Raw genomic sequence first — 20,413 nt, forward strand, 5'->3', positions numbered from 1 at the left:
CAACGTCGAGAATAAAGGTGGAATCTCTATTTTGAGCTGTCTTCGTGCAGCATTCACCGACGTTTATAGCTTGAAGTCACTCTACTGCGCACTTGTACGGAGCATTCTTGAACATGGTGTGTTGGTCTGGGCCGTTAGCAGGTTAGCAGGAGGATTCTCTTGCAGCGCTTATTTGTGTTTGACATATTAAACAGCATTTTCGACTACTCGGAACTTTTGAACAACATCGATCTCAACGTTCCGGGTAGAAATACTCGACGTGCAGAATTCCTTCGTCTTCCTGTTCAGGGTTGTTAATCGATAAATTATTGTCGTTAATTTAACGCCATCTTCGATAACGATAACGAATGTACGATGGTGTTTCGTTGACGATAAAGTGAGCGTTGATTTATAGTTATCGTTATCGAGTCTTCGTTGATTTATCGATAATTATCGAGTTAACTGTAATATGTCCTGCAGGTAAAAATTATAATATTTACAACTTGGTTTTACTATATATGCTTTTCTAGCATTGCCTTAAATATTAGAAATATTAGGTAACTCATTTAAATCTTGCAATTAAATTGGGGTTCAAATTGATCAAACACATTCTTATGATCATTCATTCAATTTCACAGATAGTCGCGGTTTTCCATAATAAAGAATCGTATTTCTTATGTTTGAATCACAAAACATCTATTTTGGAGATCCGGAGAGCCTTATTTTATGACTCAGAGAGTGGATTACCCGAGTCGTGCTCAATTCATCACGGAGGGTATTTTCACTTGGTACCTATGCCTGACATGAAATACTACAAGTTGCTGTATTATTCTTTAGCAGTTGAAACCCAATTATAAATCCCGAAGTATTCCGATTTTAGCTACATCTTCTTGATTATCCGATGAAGATTGTCTAAGAAAAAATCGTCATGCGTTCTCAATAGATATGTCTCCATCTCAAAGCAAGTCTGTCTGGTTAGCACAAATATCCGCGTTGTATTTGTTACCAGTGCCATATATTCCAAACACTTATGTAGTGCTTAATAGTCCATCAAGCCAATGACAGAACACTTGATTTTTCTTCGTTCCGTTCCGTTCCCGTTCCGTTCAATCAAAATCATCTCTGGTCAACCTGCTACAATGAGGGTCATCATTGAGAAATTTTGGAAAAGATCAGTTTACATAATTCTCGGCTTCTGTCAAAATTATACATAACTTTTTTTCTCGTAATCTAGTAACCACATTGTTGCAAAATTATCGAGTTAACTTACGTTAAATTAACGTTGAATTATCGAACTCCGATAATTACTGAGTTGATGCATCATTATCGTAGAACACAATTAACACAATTAACACAATTAACTTTATCGGCGATAACGATAAATTAACGATTAACAACCCTGTTCCTGTTAATCCTACTGTTTTCGGGCAAAATAGCCCTTTCAACGTTGGTTGTCGTCGTTTTAACGGAGTATTTGCGAAATTTGATTTTAATTTGTTTAAGTTAATGTTTAGAAATAGGATTAGTGAATGATTTTATCTGTCTGTGCGACCAGTTCGAAGACTAGCTGAAATAAAAAAACAAAATCAAATAGGCCGAATTAAACGTTTGTCCGAGAAGGTATTAGGCTGAAAATGGTTTGACCAAAAATTACATTTGGCCGAATGCGACAAAGCGATAGCTGGCGATCACCCAGGATGGAGATCTTTCAAGCCATCCCTTTGCACCCTTTGTGTATAGGACCCATAAGTAAGTAAGTAAGAAAGCGACAAATTGCCGAAAGACACACTCGGCTGAACTTGTAATTTGACCGAGAAGTTGTCCTAACAGTTCAATTGACTGGAAATGTCATTTGGCCGAAATGGTCGTTTGGTCGAAAAAGTTATTTAATCGCAAAATGCCGTTTGGTAGAAATCGTCGTTTGGCAGAAAGAGCCATTTGGCCCCAGCTAATCGGCTGAACGGCTTTTTTGGAAAAATGACAAATTCAGCAGAACGACACTTTTGACTCATCCCGGCCAAATGACCTTCCCTGCCACTCGACCATTTCAGCCAATTCATCTGTTAGACCAAATGATTTTCGGCAAAATAATTCTAGCTTAGTCCACATGTTTGTTTGATCAAACGACATGTTTTGCCAAACAACTTCCAGCCTAACCAACAAACAATTTTAGCAATACTAACTATACATAGAGGACTATTTTTGGTCATATAAGCGCTTCATCCACCACCAGTTTTTGTAGGATTTTGGGTTGTGGCCTTCGGCAAAATGACTTTCTTGAGCTTGAGCTTGAGCTTGATTGACTGCTCGTAGTTGCTACTCCATTATGACCAGATCAGCTGTTCTTGCACAGGGACCCAACAGATGTTTGCTTGGGACTAGCACACATCTTCAATGTACAAGTACTGGTGATCCCATTTGTTAAGCCATACTGGCGCCTGCCACGTCAGAATGCAAGTCAATGTAGGGAAGGGGGAGGAAATGATGATGCAATCACTCGCCCACTGCAAGCCGAATATACCTCTGCACTTGCCACGAGTTCATGCGGAATTTGTTGGAATTTCTGGGTTAGGTTGAAGAGGCAGAGGTCCGTCTTGGTTAACGAGCTGCCAATGTGATAGATAGGAGAAGGTAACTGATGGAATTTCTAATTGGATGTAGGAAACGAGCTCTGTAAGTTCATTTTCAATTCTAGCAGATTACTGTTAGAATACTCAAGTTGAAGGTATAGGAATAGTAATGGAAACGGTATGGAAGTCCATTTCCAGTTCTAGCGATTGCTAGAACATGAGAAATAAAGAGAAAGATACAAAGTAGGGGAATGGAACGGACCTGGGATTGAACCCACGACCTCTTGCGTATGAGGCAGAAGCAGTAGCCATATGACTACCAAGCCCGCTGTGGCCTTCGGCAAAATGGCTTTCTGCTAAAAAACTCTTCTCTGTTCAAAAAATATATTTCTATGAGTTTTTTTTGGATTGCAACGGGAAGTTCTTCGAAATTTACACTCCAAGTTTTTCAACGGCAAATTGTATTGAACTTTTGAGAAAATCATTGGTATTTTCACGAAAAATTCTCTGGAGTTCTAACGTGATAGGATTAATTGTAAATAAATACGGGAATTCCAAGCTTAGCTAAAGCTAAGCTTCTTCTTCTTCTTGTTGGCATTACATCCCCACACTGGGACAGAGCCGCCTCGCAGCGTAGTGTTCATTAAGCACTTCCACAGTTATTAACTGCGAGGTTTCTGAGCCAAGTTACCATTTCTGCATTCGTATATTGAGGCTAACACGATGATACTTTGATGCCCAGGGAAGTCGAGACGATTTGCAATCCGAAAATTGCCTAGACCGACACCGGGAATCGAACCCAGCCACCCTCAGCATGGTCTTGCTTTCTAGCCGCGCGTCTTACCGCACGGCTAAGGAGGGCCCCTAAGCTAAGCTAAAGCTAAGCTAAAGCTAAGCTAAAGCTAAGCTTAAAGCTAAGCTAAGCTAAGCTAAAGCTAAAGCTAAGCTAAAAGCTAAGCTAAAGCTAAGCTAAAGCTAAGCTAAGCTAAAGCTAAGCTAAAACTAGCTAAAGCTAAGCTAAGCTAAGCTAAAGCTAAGCTAAAGCTAAGCTAAAAGCTAAGCTAAAGCTAAGCAAAAGCTAAAGCTAAGCTAAGCTAAAGCTAAGCTAAAAGCTAGCTAAAGCTAAGCTAAAATAGCTAAAACTAAGCTAAGCTAAGCTAAAAAGCTAGCTAAAAAGCTAATAAAGCTAAGCTAAACTAATATAAGCTAGCTGAGTAATGGAGTCAGTGAGGCTGGGGCTGAGGCTGAGGTGAGGCTGGGGTGAGGCTGGGGAGCTGAGGCTGCCCAGGAACAAGAGGCTGGGAGGCCAGGTGAACAGGTGGGAGCTGGGGTGGGGGTGGGCTGGGGTGGTGGCTGGGAGCTGGGGTGGAGAGTTGGGACAGAACAGGGTGGGGTGGGTGAACAGGCCCCAACAGACTGGGAATCAGGGGTGGTGCAGAGACTGGGAGACACAGATTCAGATGGAACAGAACAGGAACAGCCAGCTGGGAGGAACAGGAGATGGAACAGGGGGACAGGAACAGGAACAGGTGGGTGGAGATTTTGGGGCTGAGACAGGGGTGCAGAACTGGGGTGGAACAGACAGGGGTGGGTGGAGAGGTGAACAGGGAACAGGAACAGGATGAACAGCCTGGCTGGGAGCTGGTGGGGTGGGGTGGGGAACAGTGGGTGGTGGGAACAGACAATCAGACAGGGGTGGTGGGGTGGAACAGGGGCTGGGGCTGGAGTGGGGTGGAGCCCAGTGGCCCACAGGAGCTGGTGGGGTGGGAGCTGGGGGGTGGTGGGGTGGTGGGGAAAGCTGAACAGGGCTCTGGGGTGGGAGTGAGCTGCTGGGGCCAGCCTGAGGTGGGCACAGGTGGTGGTGGTGAGCTGGGGCCCAGTGGGGTGGGGTGCTGGGACCAGCTAAAGCAGTGAGCTGGGGCCCAGGTGTGCCCGCCTGAGACAGGGCTTGAGACAGGCGCGCTGGGCCCGTGGAACGGGAGCCTGCTAGCCTGCCTAAGCTCAGACAGCCTAAAGCTGGCCTCACAGCCTGGCTCAACGAGACAGCTGGAACCTTCTTCAGGGAGGTAACAGGGCTCAGGAACAGGGGTCCCGCTGCTGCCTCAGGGAACAGGAACAGACAGGGAACAAGCTAAAACAAGGTGGGGAACAGTGGGGTGGGGTAAAGCAAGCTTAAAAACAGCTTAAGCTAAAGCTAAGCTAAAAGCTAAGCTAAAAAGTTGTGCTATTAAAAACTAAAACTTAAGCTTTCAGCTGTTAAAGCTAAAAGCTAAGCTTTAAAGCTTCTTCAAGCAAAGCTAAGCTTAAAGCTGCTATTCAAGCCAGCAAGCTAAGCTAAACAAAGCTTTAAAAGCTGGCTAAAACTAAATAAAAGCTAAGCTTAAAGCTAAGCCTTCAAGCTAGCTAAGCTAAAGCTAGCTAAAGCTAAGTGTTAGTGCACAATTTGAATATCAATATATTTTTCTTCAGTGTAGAGTAGATCAAATTCTTACCCCCAAAACTAAAGTTTTGACAGTTCTCTGTCTTGAAATTTCTTGATTTGCGTTTCCGGTTAGAATAGGGCAGCAGAGAAAAATCATAAGTAATAAAATTTCCGTAGAGTACGGATGTAAAAGTGATACAGTCCATGTGTTTGATTTTGTTTGACCGCTAAATTCCTGCCGAAACATTTGGTCCATTCGTCCCGGATGATGAATCGCGCGGAAAATAGTGGATAATCGGTGATTGGTCGCAATCGGTGGAATAAGTGATTTCCAGTTCTTGAAGAAACCGGAAAAGTGTTTTTGAGCCAGTCATAGGGGCAGGCAGAAGAATTATTCTCGCCGATAAACGGCCGAAGAAGTGAAATGGCGTCTTGATGTCGGGGAAATAACACGTGGCACATTTGAAAGGGCCAAGAAGAGCCGAAAACTTGAATCGCGTTGTGTTGTGTTTCGGTGCGGCAGCCGTTTTGGAATAAAAGCTGAAAAATTGTCAATCCACGCGGTGGAAAAAATTGCACTCGTTGCGTGATTAGTGATTCCCGCTTGTAAGGGTGGAGGAAGTGTTTGATGGAATTGTCGCCTGTTGGAAAGCATCGTGTTTTGATGCGACATAGTGATGAAAGATCGAAACCGGTGCTGTGATTGAAATGTAGAAAACAAAAACAAAAAAGAATCTGGAAGTGTGTTTATTATGCAACTACGCTCCGGGAAATTGAAGAAGGTTCTATTCTCGTCGCCCGTTGCCTCTCCACTTAGTTCTCCTTTGTTTTTCACTCCCAAAGGCACGCCCTCGGGGGTTCGGAGTGTACGCGAGCAAAAAGAAGAAAAGGCAGCTCGTATACAAGCATCCATTATAATTAGGAAAGTTTTGATCACCGCGTGACTTTATCGAAATTAATTTATTGGCTTTTTTCGGTGATAATTATACTACTCAAAGCGAAAGGGAGCATCCATCATGGCTGATACGGTGGCTGCTTTGGATGAGTGTTTGACGTCGACCAAAGGTAAGGTTGTTCGAATACGACAAGCGATTGATGCGGCCGAGCTTGAACCCGGTAAGTTTAACATTCATGCACTCAAATTATATGTGAAAACCGTGGATGCAGCATATGATGATTTCAATGGGTTTCTCAATCGGGTTTACCTTGTTGATCCGACGCAACGGGAAGCGTTCGAGCCCAAGTTTATAGACTTTGAGGAGCTGTATCAATATGTTCGTATTTCGTTATCGGAAATGATACAGCAGCATGAAGAATAGCAAAAATCTGTGGCTGATTTAGTCGTGGCAGAGAGATTGGGAAATGGAAGGGTTAGCTCCATCAGTCAAGCTGGCAGCAGTGGGACTACAGCTCCAGTTCAAATCGTGCTATCTCTTTTCTCCAACAAGCCCCGCTACCAACCTATGATGGTAGTTATGAAGGTTGGTAGAAGTTTAGAGTTCGTTTCACAGATATAGTGAACAAATGTACTGGAGATTGTCCGGCCACGAGGTTGCATTTTTTTGAAAAGGCACTGGTTGGGAAAGCGAAAGGAGCCATTGATCAACAGACGCTGAACGATAATAACTATGACGGTGCTTGGAGAATTCTCGCAAAAAGGTTTGAAAATTTGCGTATGGTCGTTCAATCGCACATTGGACAGTTGCTATCGTTGAAGCCCATGACGAAAGGTTCTCATGCGGAGTTGACAAGTTTGGTTGATGTTGTTGAGAAGCAACTGGAATCTCTAGAGTTCCATAATATGAAAATGCAAGACAACTTATCAGAGGCGTTGGTGGTAAACTTGGTTATCTCCAAGCTCGATATCGACACCCGCAAGGCCTGGGAAGCAACAGTGGAACATGGGGAGCTGCCAAAGTATAAGAAAACCATGAACTTCCTTCGACAGCACTGCTATATGTTAGAACGGTGCGAACAGTCGTTGGGATGTGGAAAAATGAAGAATGTTGTGTCAAATACTCGGATTCCTGCTGTCAGTAGCAGGGCGCACACAGCTACAGTTCACCCAGAAGGCTGTTGTGTGGTGTGCAATGCAAATCACATTATCGAGATGTGCGACAAGTTCAAGGGGATGAATGTCAACAATCGATACACGAAAGCGAAACAAATTGGATTGTGTTTTGCTTGCCTGAAACGAGGACATCGTACAGCAAACTGTAAAATCGATAGCAGCAAACTGTGTACCTGTAAACGGAAGCACCATCCTCTCATGCACTACGAAATGAAAAAGGAATCTACTGAGACGGCAACGGGCAATGCTGAGACGAGTTCAGTCGCTGAAGGATCCGGTTCATCGAGTGGAGAACAGATTGTAGCTAAGTGTGAAGTTCCTGTTCCAAATCGTTCCGTGAAACAAGTACTTTTGGCGACTGCAGTTGTGGATATTGTTGATTGTAGAGGAGTTGCGCACAAGTGCCGTGCGTTGCTCGATTCTGGTGCGATGGCGAGTTTCGTATCAGAAAGAACGTGTGATTTGCTGAGTTTGCGCAAGGAGTGCGTGAACGTTCCAGTTGTCGGCGTTAACGGAGGGAAGACATTTGTACGGTTCAAAATTAACGCTACTGTGAAATCCAGAACGAATGAATGCAGTTTTTCACTGGATTGCCTTGTGGTGCCTCGAGTCACTGGAGCATTGCCATCATTGAAGCTAGACGCAACTAATTGGCCGATTCCGAAGAAGTTGAAGCTAGCAGATCCAAGGTTTTTTGACCCGAGTCGCATTGATTTGCTTATTGGAGCCGAGAAATTCTACGAGCTACTTCAAGAAGGGAAGATTCTTATGTCAACAGATCTCCCGTTGTTGCAAGAAAGTTTGTTGGGATGGTTGGTTGCTGGACCAGTATACAACACTCCAAATGTTGTTAGCGTTCAGGTGTATCAAGCTGAATCTACAGTGGAGTCTGTGACACGACTTGAAGATTTGATGCGACGTTTTTGGATGGTTGAAGAGCAAACGCATGATCCCTTGGAGAATAATGATTGCGAACGTCACTTCCGGGCTACTTATTCTCGAGCTGAAGATGGGAGGTTTGTTGTACAGTTACCATTTCGTGAGGGTGCAGGCAGTCTGGGTGAATCTCGTAATCAAGCTGAGAAGCGTTTCAAGGCATTGGAGAACCGATTGGATAGAAATCCTGATATGAAGAAGATGTACTCCGAGTTTATACACGAATATCTAGATCTCGGACACGCAAGGATTCTGAATGAGAATGAAATCAAAGTTGATGGAGTATACTATCTTCCACATCATTGTGTGTTAAAGCCAGATAGCTCGTCGACAAAATTAAGAGTGGTGTTCGATGCATAGCATAGCAAAGCATAGCATATGTGATTGTACAAATCGTGGGTGGCTATACAATGCTCAATTGAGCAATCTACTGTATATTGTCGCAAATTGGTACTTAGGATTAGTACCTTTTCCTATACAGTAGCAGTTGTATACCTGGCCACGTCTTTACAATCACGGAAGGAAGGAAAGGATGCAAGGAACCCATACTACCTTCATAGATGTCTCGGGAAGGAAAATTTGTGTTAGTGGGAAAGGTGAATAATAGGGAGCTCTATTCGACAATATAGAGCGTTTGTCAATAACAGTATATGCTGTAAAAATAATAAAATATATTCATCAATTTACTTACGAACCGTCCTAAGGAAAAACAAAACAAAACACAAAATTTCGGCAAATCGCGCGATCGTTCCGCCGTCCGAAACAAGAGCCAACTCGCACTGCACTAATTAACTTTATTACCGACCGCGCAATGCAAAACACAAAATTTCGGCAAACCGCGCGATCGTTCCGCCGTCCGAAACAAGAGCCAACACGCACTGCACTAATTAACTTTATTACCGGCCGCGCAATGCAAAACACAAAATTTCGGCAAATCGCGCGATTGTTCTGCCGTCCGAAACAAGAGCCAACACGCACTCATTAAGAGTGGTGTTCGATGCATCCGCAAAAACTAATTCGAATTTATCACTTAACGATGTGCTAATGGAAGCGCCTGTCGTGCAGAGTCCGTTGTTCGACATCGTGCTGCGATGGAGACTGCCGAAATTTGCGTTTACTGGGGACGCTAAGCAGATGTATAGACAAGTTGTGATGCATGCTGATCATACAAGGTTCTTGAGATGTGTTTTCCGAGATGACAGGTCACAACCAATTTTGGATTTGGAGTTGCTTAGAGTAACATACGGTGTGGGTCCTGCTGGATTCTTGGCTACACGATCGTTAGTGCAACTGGCTAAGGATGAACAAGAAGATTTTCCGGATGCTTGTGAAGTAGTATTGAAGTCGTTCTATGTGGATGATGCACTTACCGGTGCTAATACGCTGGCGGAAGCACGGAAGCTGCGTGAAGATCTAGAAGCTTTACTGGGACGAGGAGGCTTCAAACTACATAAATGGTGTGCAAATGATCCGGCAATTCTTGAAGGAGTTCCGTTAGAAGATCGGGAGAAGCAGCTTAGCTTTGAAGAAAGTGATATAAATGGTGTGATAAAAACACTTGGACTTTTGTGGGACCCCGTTAGTGATAACTTTGTGTTTCGAGTAAAATCGATGGTGGATTATTCGGTACCACAAACCAAGAGACAAGTGCTTTCCGAGATCGCGAGACTTTTTGACCCTCTCGGCGTGTTGGGTCCAGTAATAGTGCTGGCAAAAATAGTAATGCAACAGCTGTGGAGGAAGAAAATTGATTGGGATGAGCCAATCCCCATTGAAGAGCTTCAAATGTGGAACAAATTGAGGTCCGAGTTGTGTGCAATAAATAATATGAAGATACCCCGCCGCGTTACCGTTGACAATCCGTCGGTATTCAAGTTACACGGTTTTTCGGATGCGTCGCGATCAGCATACGGTTGCTGTGTGTATTTGCGTAGCATTACAGTTGACGGTACCGTTGAAGTAAAATTATTGTGCGGCAAATCGAGAGTTGCGCCACTTAAAGAACTGAGCCGTAAAGAGAAAAAAGAAGCACCACCGGAGGAATTAACCATACCAAGGTTGGAGCTGTGTGCAGCTGTACTACTAGACAAGTGAAAACAGTGCGCGATAACTTGGGAATCGATATCTCACGCGTCGTGCTAAGGTCCGACTCGAGTATAGTGATTTGTTGGATTAGGAAATCGAAGCCTAACCAACCCGTGTTCGTCCGCAATCGGGTAGCGGAGATTTGCGAACTAACTTGCGATGCTGATTGATTGCGCGTTGGAACAAAGGAAAATCCAGCGGACTTAGTGTCTAGAGGTGTACTGCCGATAGAACTAACGAAAAGTGACTTGTGGTGTAACGGACCGGAGTTTCTCCGATCAAATGTAGATTGAAGAAAAGGTGCAAGAAGAAAATGAAGATTTGTTTGAAGAGACGATTACAATGACTGTATCAGTAATGCCCAATGAAGGATTGTACGAAGTGATTCAGAACAGTAGCAACTTTCGCCGACTACAAAGAGTTTTTGGTTACATTACTCGTTTTATTCGTAATTGTCGTGCACGGCAAACCAAATCAGAACGTCATCGTGGGAGATTGAACATTGCGGACTTTCGTGACTCACTGTACGCTATGGTGAGGATCGTACAAAGTGCAGTGTATCGCGACGAAATCAAATGTATCTTGAAGGGTGCACCTGTGAAGAGTAAGTTACGAAATTTGAATCCTGTTTACGACGCGACGGAGCGATTACTACGAGTGGGTGGTCGAATCAGGAATGCTACACTACCGCTCAATCAGAAGCATCCGTTGATATTGCCGGAGAAGAATAACTTTACCGATGCTGTTATCGAAGCAATTCACCGTGAAGAACTACACATCGGTCAAAATGGTTTATTGGCCAAAATCAGGCAACAATTTCAACAATCAAATGCTTCAGACTAAAGCCGAAGGATGTTCAGCAGTTCATGGGTGATTTGCCAGCTGCACGTATCACTGCTGCTCAGCCTTTTGCTAGAACGGGCGTAGACTACGCCGGCCCTTTTTTGCTGAAGCAAGGGCGGTCAAAGGCACCAATCAAATCGTACGTCAGTGTATTCGTCTGTATGACTACTAAGGCGATACATTTTGAGCTTGTGGGTTCGTTATCTGCAGAGGCGTTCTTGGGGGCATTACATCGCTTCGTCGGACGCCGTGGAAATGTCAGTGAAATGTTTTCTGATAACGGAACCAATTTTGTTGGTGCTGAGCGGGAGTTGGCTGAATTGAAGGAGTTGCTGAAGTCTCAATTACTAGAAAACAAGCTCGAAGATTTTTGTCAACCCCGTGGAATCTCATGGAGCTTCAATCCACCGAAGGCTCCGCACCAGGGTGGGCTTTGGGAAGCCGGTGTTAAAAGTATGAAGAGCCACCTGTACAAAGTGATGAATGAATCGTATTTCACCTACGAAGAGATGACAACATTGCTGATTCAGATTGAATCGATCCTTAATTCAAGGCCGATGATGCAGCAAAGCGACGATCCGATGGATTACGAGGCGTTAAGTCCTGGCCACTTTCTTGTTGGCCGAGAATTAACAGCTATAGCCGAACCGTTCTACGATGGTCTTAAGGAAAATACGTTGTCTCGGTATCAGCTGATCCAGAAACGAAAGCAATCGTTTTGGCGAAGGTGGTCATCGGAGTATATAACCGGATTACAGAAGCGCAGCAAGTGGAACAAATCGCCAACGCTACTTCGTGAAGGACTTTTGGTGGTACTGAAAGACGACAATTTGCCACCTCAAACTTGGAAACTGGGGCGCATCATGAGGATTCATCCAGGCAGTGATGGCGTTGTTCGCGTGGTTACCGTGCGAACCAACAGTGGCACGTACAGGCGACCTAAAACGCAAATTGCTGTACTACCCATAGAAGACGCAGACCAGACAAGCCAGACGGATACGTTGAGCCAACCGGTTCACGGGGGAGGATGTTAAGTGCACAATTTGAATATCAATGTATTTTTCTTCAGTGTAGAGTAGATCAAGTTCTTACCCCCAAAAACTAAAGTTTAGACAGTTCTATGTCTTGAAATTTCTTGATTTGCGTTTCCGGTTAGAATAGCGCAGCAGAGAAAAATCATGTAATCAAGTAATAAAATTTCCGCAGAGTACGGATGTGAAAGTGATACAGTCCATGTGTTTGATTTTGTTTGACCGCCAAATTCCTGCCGATACACTAAGCTAAAGCTAAGCTAAAGCTAAGCTAAAGCTAAGCTAAAGCTAAGCTAAAGCTAAGCTAAAGCTAAGCTAAAGCTAAGCTAAAGCTAAGCTAAAGCTAGCTAAAGCTAAAGCTAAGCTAAACTAAAGCTAAAAGCTAAGCTAAAAGCTAAGCTGGCTAAAGGCTGGTGAGGCTAAAGCTAAGCTAAAGCTAAACTAAAGCTAAGAGTGGAGGCTGGGAACAGGTGAGGCTGAGGCTGAGGCTGGGGCAGGCTGGGAGCTGGGGTGAGAACAGGAACAGGAGCTGAGGCTGGGAGCTGGGAGCTGAACAGGGGTGAACAGAACTGGTGGAACAGGAACTGGAACAGGAACAGGGTGGGAACAGGGTGACTGGGTGAGAACAGGTGGAACTGGAACTGGGGAACAGGGGTGAACAGGAACTGGCTGGGGCTGGTGGTGGACATTTGTGGAACAGGGTGGGGGAACTGGGGTGCAGGTGGGGGCTGGAACAGGGAACTGGTGGAACAGTTGGGAACAGGGCAGGGTGGGGTGGAACAGGTGGGGAGCTGGGGTGGAACAGGTGGAACAGGTGGGGCTGGTGAACAGGAACAGGGGTGGGAACAGGGGTGGTGAACAGGAACTGGAACTGGGGTGGAACAGGGCTGGAGTGGGAACAGACAGAGTGGGGCTGGAGGTGGAGTGGGGCTGGTGGGGCTGGTGGGGCTGGGGGGAACTGAACAGGGTGGAACTGGAACAGAGAGTGGCTGGTGGTGGAACAGGGGAGTGGGGCTGGTGGGGAACAGGTGGAGGCTGAGTGGGAGTGGTGGGAGTGGAACAGACAGGCTGGAGCTGGGGAACAGGAACAGGGGCTGGGCTGGGAGCTGAGGTGGGAGCTGGGAGCTGAGGTGGAGTGAGCTGGGTGGGAGCTGGGGTGGGAGTGGAGCTGGGAACAGGAACTGGAACAGGAGTGAGACTGGGGTTTGGGAACAGAACAGGGAACAGGTGGGAACAGAGACTGAACAGGTGAGACTGGAACAGGGGTGGGAACAGGGGAGATGAGACAGGGCTGGGAACAGGAACAGTGGAACTGGAACAGGAACAGGAACAGGAACAGAACAGAACAGGGGTGGGAACAGGAACAGGAACAGGTGGGTGGTGGAACAGACAGGAACAGAACAGGGTGGGTGGGGCTGGGTGGGTGGAACAGGGCTGGTGGAACAGGAACAGGTGGGGAACAGGGCTGGAACAGACAGGTGGGCTGGGAACAGGTGGGGCTGGGAGCTGGAACAGGGTGGTGGGGTGGGGAGTGAACAGGAACAGGGGCTGGGTGGGGTGGGGCTGAACAGGGCTGGGGTGGTGGGAGTGGGTGGGAGTGGTGGGGCTGGTGGAACAGGTGGGGTGGGGAACAGAACAGAACAGGTGGGGCTGGGAGGCTGGGAACAGGTGGGTGGGAACAGAACAGGAACAGGGGTGGAACAGGAGCTGGGCTGGAGTGAACAGGGGTGGGAACTGGGCTGAACAGGAACTGAGACAGGAACAGGAGCTGGGAACTGGAGGTGGGAACAGGTGGAACTGAGACAGGGAGTTTGAACAGGCAGACAGGAACAGGGTGGGTGGAACAGACAGGGAGCTGGGAACAGTTGAGGTGGGAACAGGTGGGTGTGGGTGGGGAACGGGAACAGGAACAGACAGAGTTTGGGGTGAACAGTGGGTGGGTGGGGCTGGAACAGGAACAGGAACAGGGGTGGAGTGGGAGTGAACAGGTGGAACAGTGGGGTGGGGCTGGAACAGTGGGGCTGGGAACAGAACTGGAGTGGGGTGAACAGGGGTGGGAGCTGGGGTGGAACAGGGTGGGCTGGTGGAACAGACAGGTGGAGTGGGGGGAACAGGTGGTGGGGAACAGGGGTGGTGGGAGGGAACAGGTGGTGGGAACAGGGCAGGTGGGGGCTGGGGGCTGGGTGGGGCTGGTGGTGGCAGGTGCTGGGGCTGGGGTGGTGGGAGCTGGAACAGGGACAGGCTGGGGCTGGGTGGAACAGGGTGGTGGGGAACAGGTGAGGCTGGGAGTGGGAACAGGTGGAGTGGGGTGAACAGACAGGTGGTGGAACAGGGAGGCTGGGGAACAGGAGTGGGGCTGGAACAGGGTGAACTGGGAACAGGTGAGGCTGGAACAGGAACAGGGCTGGGTGAGAACAGGTGGAGGTGGGAACAGGAGCTGAACAGGAACAGGTGGGGTGGGGCTGGAGTGGGGTGGGGTGGAACAGGAGGAACAGGGTGAACAGGTGGGAACAGGAACAGGGGTGGGGGCTGGAACAGGTGGGTGAACAGGTGAACAGTGGGGTGGGAACAGGGTGGAACAGGTGGTGGAACAGGAACAGGGGTGGGGGCAGGGGTGGGGGTGGAACAGGGCTGGGTGGGGGTGGGGTGAACAGGTGGTGGGAACTGGTGGAACAGACAGGTGGGAACAGGGTGGGGAACAGGGGTGAACAGTGGGCTAAGCTAACAGCTAACAGCTAAAGCTAACAGCTAAAAGCTAAGCTAAAGCTAAGCTAAAGCTAAGCTAAAAGCTAAGCTAAAAGCTAAGCTAAAAGCTGAAAGCTAAAAAGCTAAGCTAAAAGCTAAGCTAAAGAAAGCAAAAGCAAAAGCTAGCTAAAAGAAGCTAAAGCTAAGCTAAAGCTAAAAGCTAAAAGCTAGCTAAAGCTAGCTAAAGCTAAGCTAAAAAAAAGCTAAAGCTAAGCTAAAGCTAGCTAAACGAAGCTAAAGCGAAGCTAAAACAGAAGCTAAAGCAAGCTAAAAAGCACGAAGCTAAAGCGAAGCTAAAACAGAAGCTAAAAGCGAAAAAAAGCTAAAGCTAAGGCAAAGCTAAAACAAGCTAAGCAAGAAGCTAAAACGAAGCTAAAGCAAGCTAAAACAAACTAAAGGCTAAAACTAAAACTAAAAGCTAAAGCAAGCTAAAACAGAGCTAAAGAAACTAAAACAAAGCAGAAGCTAAAAGCAAGCTAAAGCGAAGCTGAGCAAACGAAGCTAAAGCAAGCTAAAGCGAAGCTAAAGCAAGCTAAAGCAAAGGCTAAAACAAACTAAAGCGAAGCTAAAACGAAGCTAAAGCGAAGCTAAAACGAAGCTAAAACGAAGCTAAAGCGAAGCTAAAACGAAGCTAAAGCGAAGCTAAAACGAAGCTAAAGCGAAGCTAAAACGAAGCTAAAGCGAAGCTAAAACGAAGCTAAGCAAGCTAAAAGCAAGCTAGAAGCTAAAAGCTGAAGCTAAAACAAGCTAAAGCGAAGCTAAAAGCAGAAGCTAAAGCGAAGCTAAAAGCAAGCTAAAACAGAAGCTAAAGCTAAAGCGAAGCTAAAGCGAAGCTAAAACAGAAGCTAAGCAAGCTAAAACGAAGCTAAAGCGAAGCTAAAGCGAAGCTAAAGCTAAGCTAAGCTCAAGCTAAGCTCAAGCAAACTAAAGCGAAGCTAAAGCGTAGCTAGGCGAAAGCTAAAACGAAAGCTAAAACGAAGCTTAAGCGAAGCTAAAGCGTAGCTAGAGCGAAGCTAAAGCGAAGCTAAAACTAAGCCGAAGTTAATAAGTAGAAATTCTGGAGAGTTTTCTTCGTAACTAGATAAATGAGGATTTGTCTATCACAAGAAAATGTTTAAATGATACGTTGATGTGACTCTCAAAATTCTTTTTATTACTTGTTCAAAGTTGATTCCAAATGTGACCTGAGTTAGTACCATCGGTTTAAAGAAAAATCGAATTACCAACATTGCTTTTTTCGTTCAACCCATCAACGATCTTCAATTGTTCCAACTGCGGGAAATCCGAAAAATTACAGTCTGCCGATCGCGTTGCGGATAAATTCGTTCTTTGGGAAGCGTGATCCACTCATAAAGTTTCCCGGGAGGCGGGTGTTAAAATGCCACCCAGCATCATCCGCCGTCGCGTCATCGGCAAAGGGTGCTACTTGCCCATTAGTTCGTATAAGGTTGAATCAACCCACTCGCCCGCTTCAATGGGTACGTATTCGCATTTCGAAATATCACAACAGCCATGATCAGACAATAGGGCCGTTCTAGCTTGTTGCTGTTACTGAAGCAGCTGCAATAATTTTCAGCTTTAACTAAGTGGTAGGCTCTGATCCATCCCCATGATTCCGAATCACCTATTTCAGTGCCGTCATGACGGTTGAGATGAAGCAATTGAAGGTGTGGCACATCCAGTAATCAAAAGAGATTAATCGGTGATTTACATTTATTGAAGATTTGCGGAGCAAGCCGCTCAATTGCGATAGGGCAATACGGCTAAACTGTAATCATAGATCGTCATCAGATTTAAGAAATCCCCTCCATGCGTAATCAAACTGATAACTGTTGACAGATGCTGTATAGACAAACTCTGCCATTCGTCAGATCCACATGGCCATTGAGTAAAATAATCTTATTAGTTCAGTGCAGATTCTCTATGATGGAACGCATTACTCGTCAATTTGTTTTATTTGAAGGATTAGCAATTGGTATCCTTTCAATTATCTACTCAGTGGAAGCTCTTTACGATTATTTTTTCAATTACTCAAAATACGAAGCATGGAACTATTGTAAGTGTAATCTTGAAGTAATTTGATTGATTAATTCAAACTATTTGACTCAATTTCATAATAGACAACGTTATCGACAGTATTCACGAGATAGTAATCCCCATTGAGTTGTGCTGGATGTTGGCGGCTGGTGCTATGCTATATGGAATCTTTCGACGCGATGTTCGGTGGTTCTATCCAATCATCGGTGTCGCCATTATGGTGCTGTTGATACAATTTGTTAGAGAGATACTTCTATTTTGGTTTGAGCACGAAGAACTATTTTGGGATTTCACGCTATTCTTCAATCCGGTTATTATGCTTTGTATGACGTGTAAGCTATAGATTTCGTAACAAATGACGATAAATGTAAAGCTTATTTGAGTATTTCAGGCAGAAGGATTCTAGGAATGATGACGCTGTTGGCTCTGAAGCGGCTGTTTGAGTCGGAACAAAGTGCAAATAACAACTTTGTTCGATTTGATGCAAGAAGTGAGAACTGCGAAGCAGTTTGAAATAAAGTTTTGTTTTTTTATTTCTTGTGCCAGAAAAGTTGACCCTCCAAACCCGGGCATTTTACAAGAACATCTATAAGTTGGAAAAGGTAGCTCAAACATCCAGGCTCAAACTCTCTGAATAATTTTCATCTCATCACAAAGTAGACCAATAATAAACCAATTTTGTCAGTATTTGTGCAATGCAGTCAACATACTGCTGACACAAATCACAAAAATAATGAAAATTACAAAAAATATTTTTTTTGACGTAGAATTGCGTTCTTCGGTAAGATAGGGGTTATTCCAAAGTTTCAAATTTGTGACCGTCACGAAAACAGGCCAGGAAGTACGAGCCAATTACTCAGCCGTTTTTCAACGGATTCCGGACTAAAATCTGCGCATCGATCAGTAAACTCTCGAAGATTCTATACAACTGTTGTAAACAAATGATTCAATGCATTTAACTATTGAAAAAATCAATTTCGCCAGCCAATGTTGAAATTGCACTTTAACAGTAAATTGCCACCATTTCGGCTATTAGCCATTCGGCATAAACATGCATAAAATGATGATCAAATTTCGTATCCACTATCGCACTAATCGTAATTCTACGTTCATTTTGCGGTCGTATCTTTGATACCACCCTCTACTTTTTCACTTTTATTAGTTTTAAATCTGTTGAACTGGCTGAGCTGATTATGAGTGGCACGGGCACCATCTTACACTCGCTACTTGCCTCGTGGGGAATCTCTGATTGACAGCCACGAATGTGCATCTTTAACGATGGCTGCTATGATCTGTCATGTGACTGAGAAACAGAGGTATTTTAGCCGAGTTCATGTTATAGGCCTGTCCAAGTCACACATCCTCCCTCTTCTCTGAAAAACGGGTAACACCTTGAGCTTCTGGAAGAAAGAAATACACTACTGACGTAGGGTACATGTCCGATTATGGACTCCAATATCGCTTATATCAATTGAATTACACAATTTACACAAGCGGAAATTACACCAGTTCAAAGATGAAAGTCTTATTTTTTAAATAGAAATTCGAGATGGGCTTCAGTTATTAATAATAATGGGTCATCGATTTTATCGACAGTCTGGAGGTCGTAGAGCAAAACCGTTCAAAATGGTCTGTTATATTTTAGTCTTCTGGCCCTCAGATACATTCAATCTATTCTACAAGCATTCTAAGTGGTTGGAACAGTGCAGTGATCCATTCTCCCCCACTTGACCCATTGTCACCCCCGACGACGGAATCGGTGAAATTTGTAACTTTCTGAAATGAACAAAATCTTCGTTTTGGGCAGTGCAACCTATTTTGTGATAAAAAACACGATGTTTAGTAGTTCACGGTTTATTAACGATAGACAAAGAGTGATGTAACATGGTTGGTATATATACAAAATTCAAATTTCATGACCTTCTTCCAAAGCATACTTCAATACGGTCTAAATAATCTAATATAATTTAACATTTTGAACCCTCAAATGTTCACATTTTGGACACCCGTAATTAAGTCTCTTCAAAGCCGAATTTTCAATAAAAGGTGATCAATTAGGCCGAAGCAAAGTCTTATCTTTCGATTGGCATGCAGTTTATTCCTGAATTCCAAATTCACAATTTCGATGTGTACTTATGCACACCCGAGATTTTCAACGATGTATGCTTTGAAGCGTAACGCATTGAAACGCTTGCCTTCGTGAACAAACTGCTTTTAATAAAACATCATCTAAATATCGTTATTTTTGCAGAAGAAAATATTGACTATTGTATTGACACATACTGTATTGACAAATACAGAAAAATATTATTATCTTGAAGCCTGTGAGGGAATTAGCAGAGGCATTGATTTTAGGTCAGAATTCAAGAAAATGTCGCCAGGAGGGTCCAAAATCTGTAGCGGACTAAATCAAGTTGGTTACCCGAATCTGTGTCAAAAGGTCGAAGGTCATAAGGTCGAAGGACAAAAGGTCGAAAGGACAAAAGGTCGAAAGGTCAAAAGGTCGAAAGGTCAGAAGGTCGAAAGGTCAAAAGGTCGAAAGGACAAAAGGTCGAAAGGACAAAAGGTCGAAAGGACAAAATGTCGAGAGGACAAAAGGTCGAAAGGACAAAAGGTCGAAAGGACAAAAGGTCGAAAGGACAAAAGATCGAAAGGACAAAAGGTCGAAAGGATAAAAGGTCTGAAGGACAAGAGGTCGAACGGATAAAAGGCCGAAAGGATAGAAGGTCGAAAGGATAAAAGTTCGAAAGGACAAAAGACTGAAAGGAAAAAACAAAAGGTCGAAAGGATAAAATGTCGAAAAGTCAAAAGGTCGAAAGTCAAAAAATTGAAAGTACAAAAGGTCAAAATGACAAAATGTCGAAGGAAAAGAGGGTCGAAAAAATAAAAGAAGGTTGAATGAAAAACAGGTAAAAAAAAATATTAAAGTTTTCCGTCTGAAGGCGGTCGTGGGCGTTAGAGGGTTACTAGTTGACTTCAAAATGAAACATTCACAAATCACGTAAGGGAGGGGGTAGAGCGAAGTGTGACGATCTATACAAAATTTTCAGATGTTTCTCACAAAAAGTCAGACATAGGGGGAGCGTGAGGGAGGCTTGAAAAATCCCTATTTTTACGTTACGTAATTAATGGATCTTCCCTAATGCAAATTTTGGCAATTCCATACCCCTCCCAACTTTACAGCGTAACGTAACGGTTTCTAATAATAAATATAAATATATTTTGTACATTCATGCATAGTTACTTAAAAACAAATTTTGTGAACAAAAACGTATCATTTTTTGAGTACATAACAATAAAATTGCTATCGTTAGAAGATGATACGTTAAGCCAAAATTAAATATTTTTAATCATCATTTTGATGAAAATGAGTGAAGACCTATTTTTACGAATTACAATTGAAGTTAATAAAGCCTAACAATACTTTGATAAAAATAAGAATACCCTATGTTTCAACAAAAAGAAAATTCTAGAATGAAATGTTTTCAAGTGTTGGTATTTCATAAGGTAGAAAAATGCGAAACTCGAAAGAAAAGGTTAAGAATAAAAGAATGAAAAGAATCAACAATGAAACTAAGGTTAAACACAAATAAATATTAATGTGCGAAGCTCGAATGACAAGCCTTTGATTAAAAGAAGGAAAAATTCAACAATAAAATATAATCAGGCGAAACACAAATAAATATAAATATGT

The 20,413-nt window shown here is 44.1% G+C and overlaps 6 protein-coding genes across 6 annotated transcripts; 4 read left to right on the forward strand and 2 right to left on the reverse strand.

Moving 5' to 3' along the window:
* Positions 1-4,005: 4,005 nt before the first annotated feature.
* Positions 4,006-5,644, reverse strand: LOC134209012 (uncharacterized). Its single transcript, XM_062684984.1, has 2 exons — positions 5,549-5,644; positions 4,006-4,680 (listed from the first exon to the last, which is right to left on the reverse strand). Exons 1-2 carry the CDS (start codon positions 5,642-5,644, stop codon positions 4,006-4,008), a joined length of 771 nt encoding a protein of 256 aa, XP_062540968.1.
* A 1,002-nt stretch (positions 5,645-6,646) lies between these two features.
* Positions 6,647-8,338, forward strand: LOC134209013 (uncharacterized). Its single transcript, XM_062684985.1, has one exon. The coding sequence runs from the start codon at positions 6,647-6,649 to the stop codon at positions 8,336-8,338; it is 1,692 nt and encodes a 563-aa protein (XP_062540969.1).
* Positions 8,339-9,022: 684 nt separating this feature from the next.
* Positions 9,023-10,072, forward strand: LOC134209014 (uncharacterized). Its single transcript, XM_062684986.1, has one exon. It carries the CDS (start codon positions 9,023-9,025, stop codon positions 10,070-10,072), a length of 1,050 nt encoding a protein of 349 aa, XP_062540970.1.
* Positions 10,073-11,067: 995 nt separating this feature from the next.
* Positions 11,068-11,940, forward strand: LOC134209015 (uncharacterized). Its single transcript, XM_062684987.1, has one exon. It carries the CDS (start codon positions 11,068-11,070, stop codon positions 11,938-11,940), a length of 873 nt encoding a protein of 290 aa, XP_062540971.1.
* Positions 11,941-12,362: 422 nt separating this feature from the next.
* Positions 12,363-15,881, reverse strand: LOC134209016 (uncharacterized). The gene is made up of 3 exons (XM_062684988.1): positions 15,840-15,881; positions 13,329-14,601; positions 12,363-13,249 (listed from the first exon to the last, which is right to left on the reverse strand). The coding sequence occupies exons 1-3, from the start codon at positions 15,879-15,881 to the stop codon at positions 12,363-12,365; spliced, it is 2,202 nt and encodes a 733-aa protein (XP_062540972.1).
* A 706-nt stretch (positions 15,882-16,587) lies between these two features.
* LOC134214486 (uncharacterized) lies at positions 16,588-17,466 on the forward strand. Its single transcript, XM_062693846.1, has 3 exons — positions 16,588-16,738; positions 16,803-17,051; positions 17,111-17,466. The coding sequence occupies exons 1-3, from the start codon at positions 16,606-16,608 to the stop codon at positions 17,230-17,232; spliced, it is 504 nt and encodes a 167-aa protein (XP_062549830.1). The 5' UTR covers positions 16,588-16,605; the 3' UTR covers positions 17,233-17,466.
* The last annotated feature ends 2,947 nt before the right edge of the window (positions 17,467-20,413 follow it).

This window comes from Armigeres subalbatus, chromosome 2 (assembly GCF_024139115.2).
Source record: "Armigeres subalbatus isolate Guangzhou_Male chromosome 2, GZ_Asu_2, whole genome shotgun sequence".
Classification (NCBI taxonomy): domain Eukaryota; kingdom Metazoa; phylum Arthropoda; class Insecta; order Diptera; family Culicidae; genus Armigeres; species Armigeres subalbatus.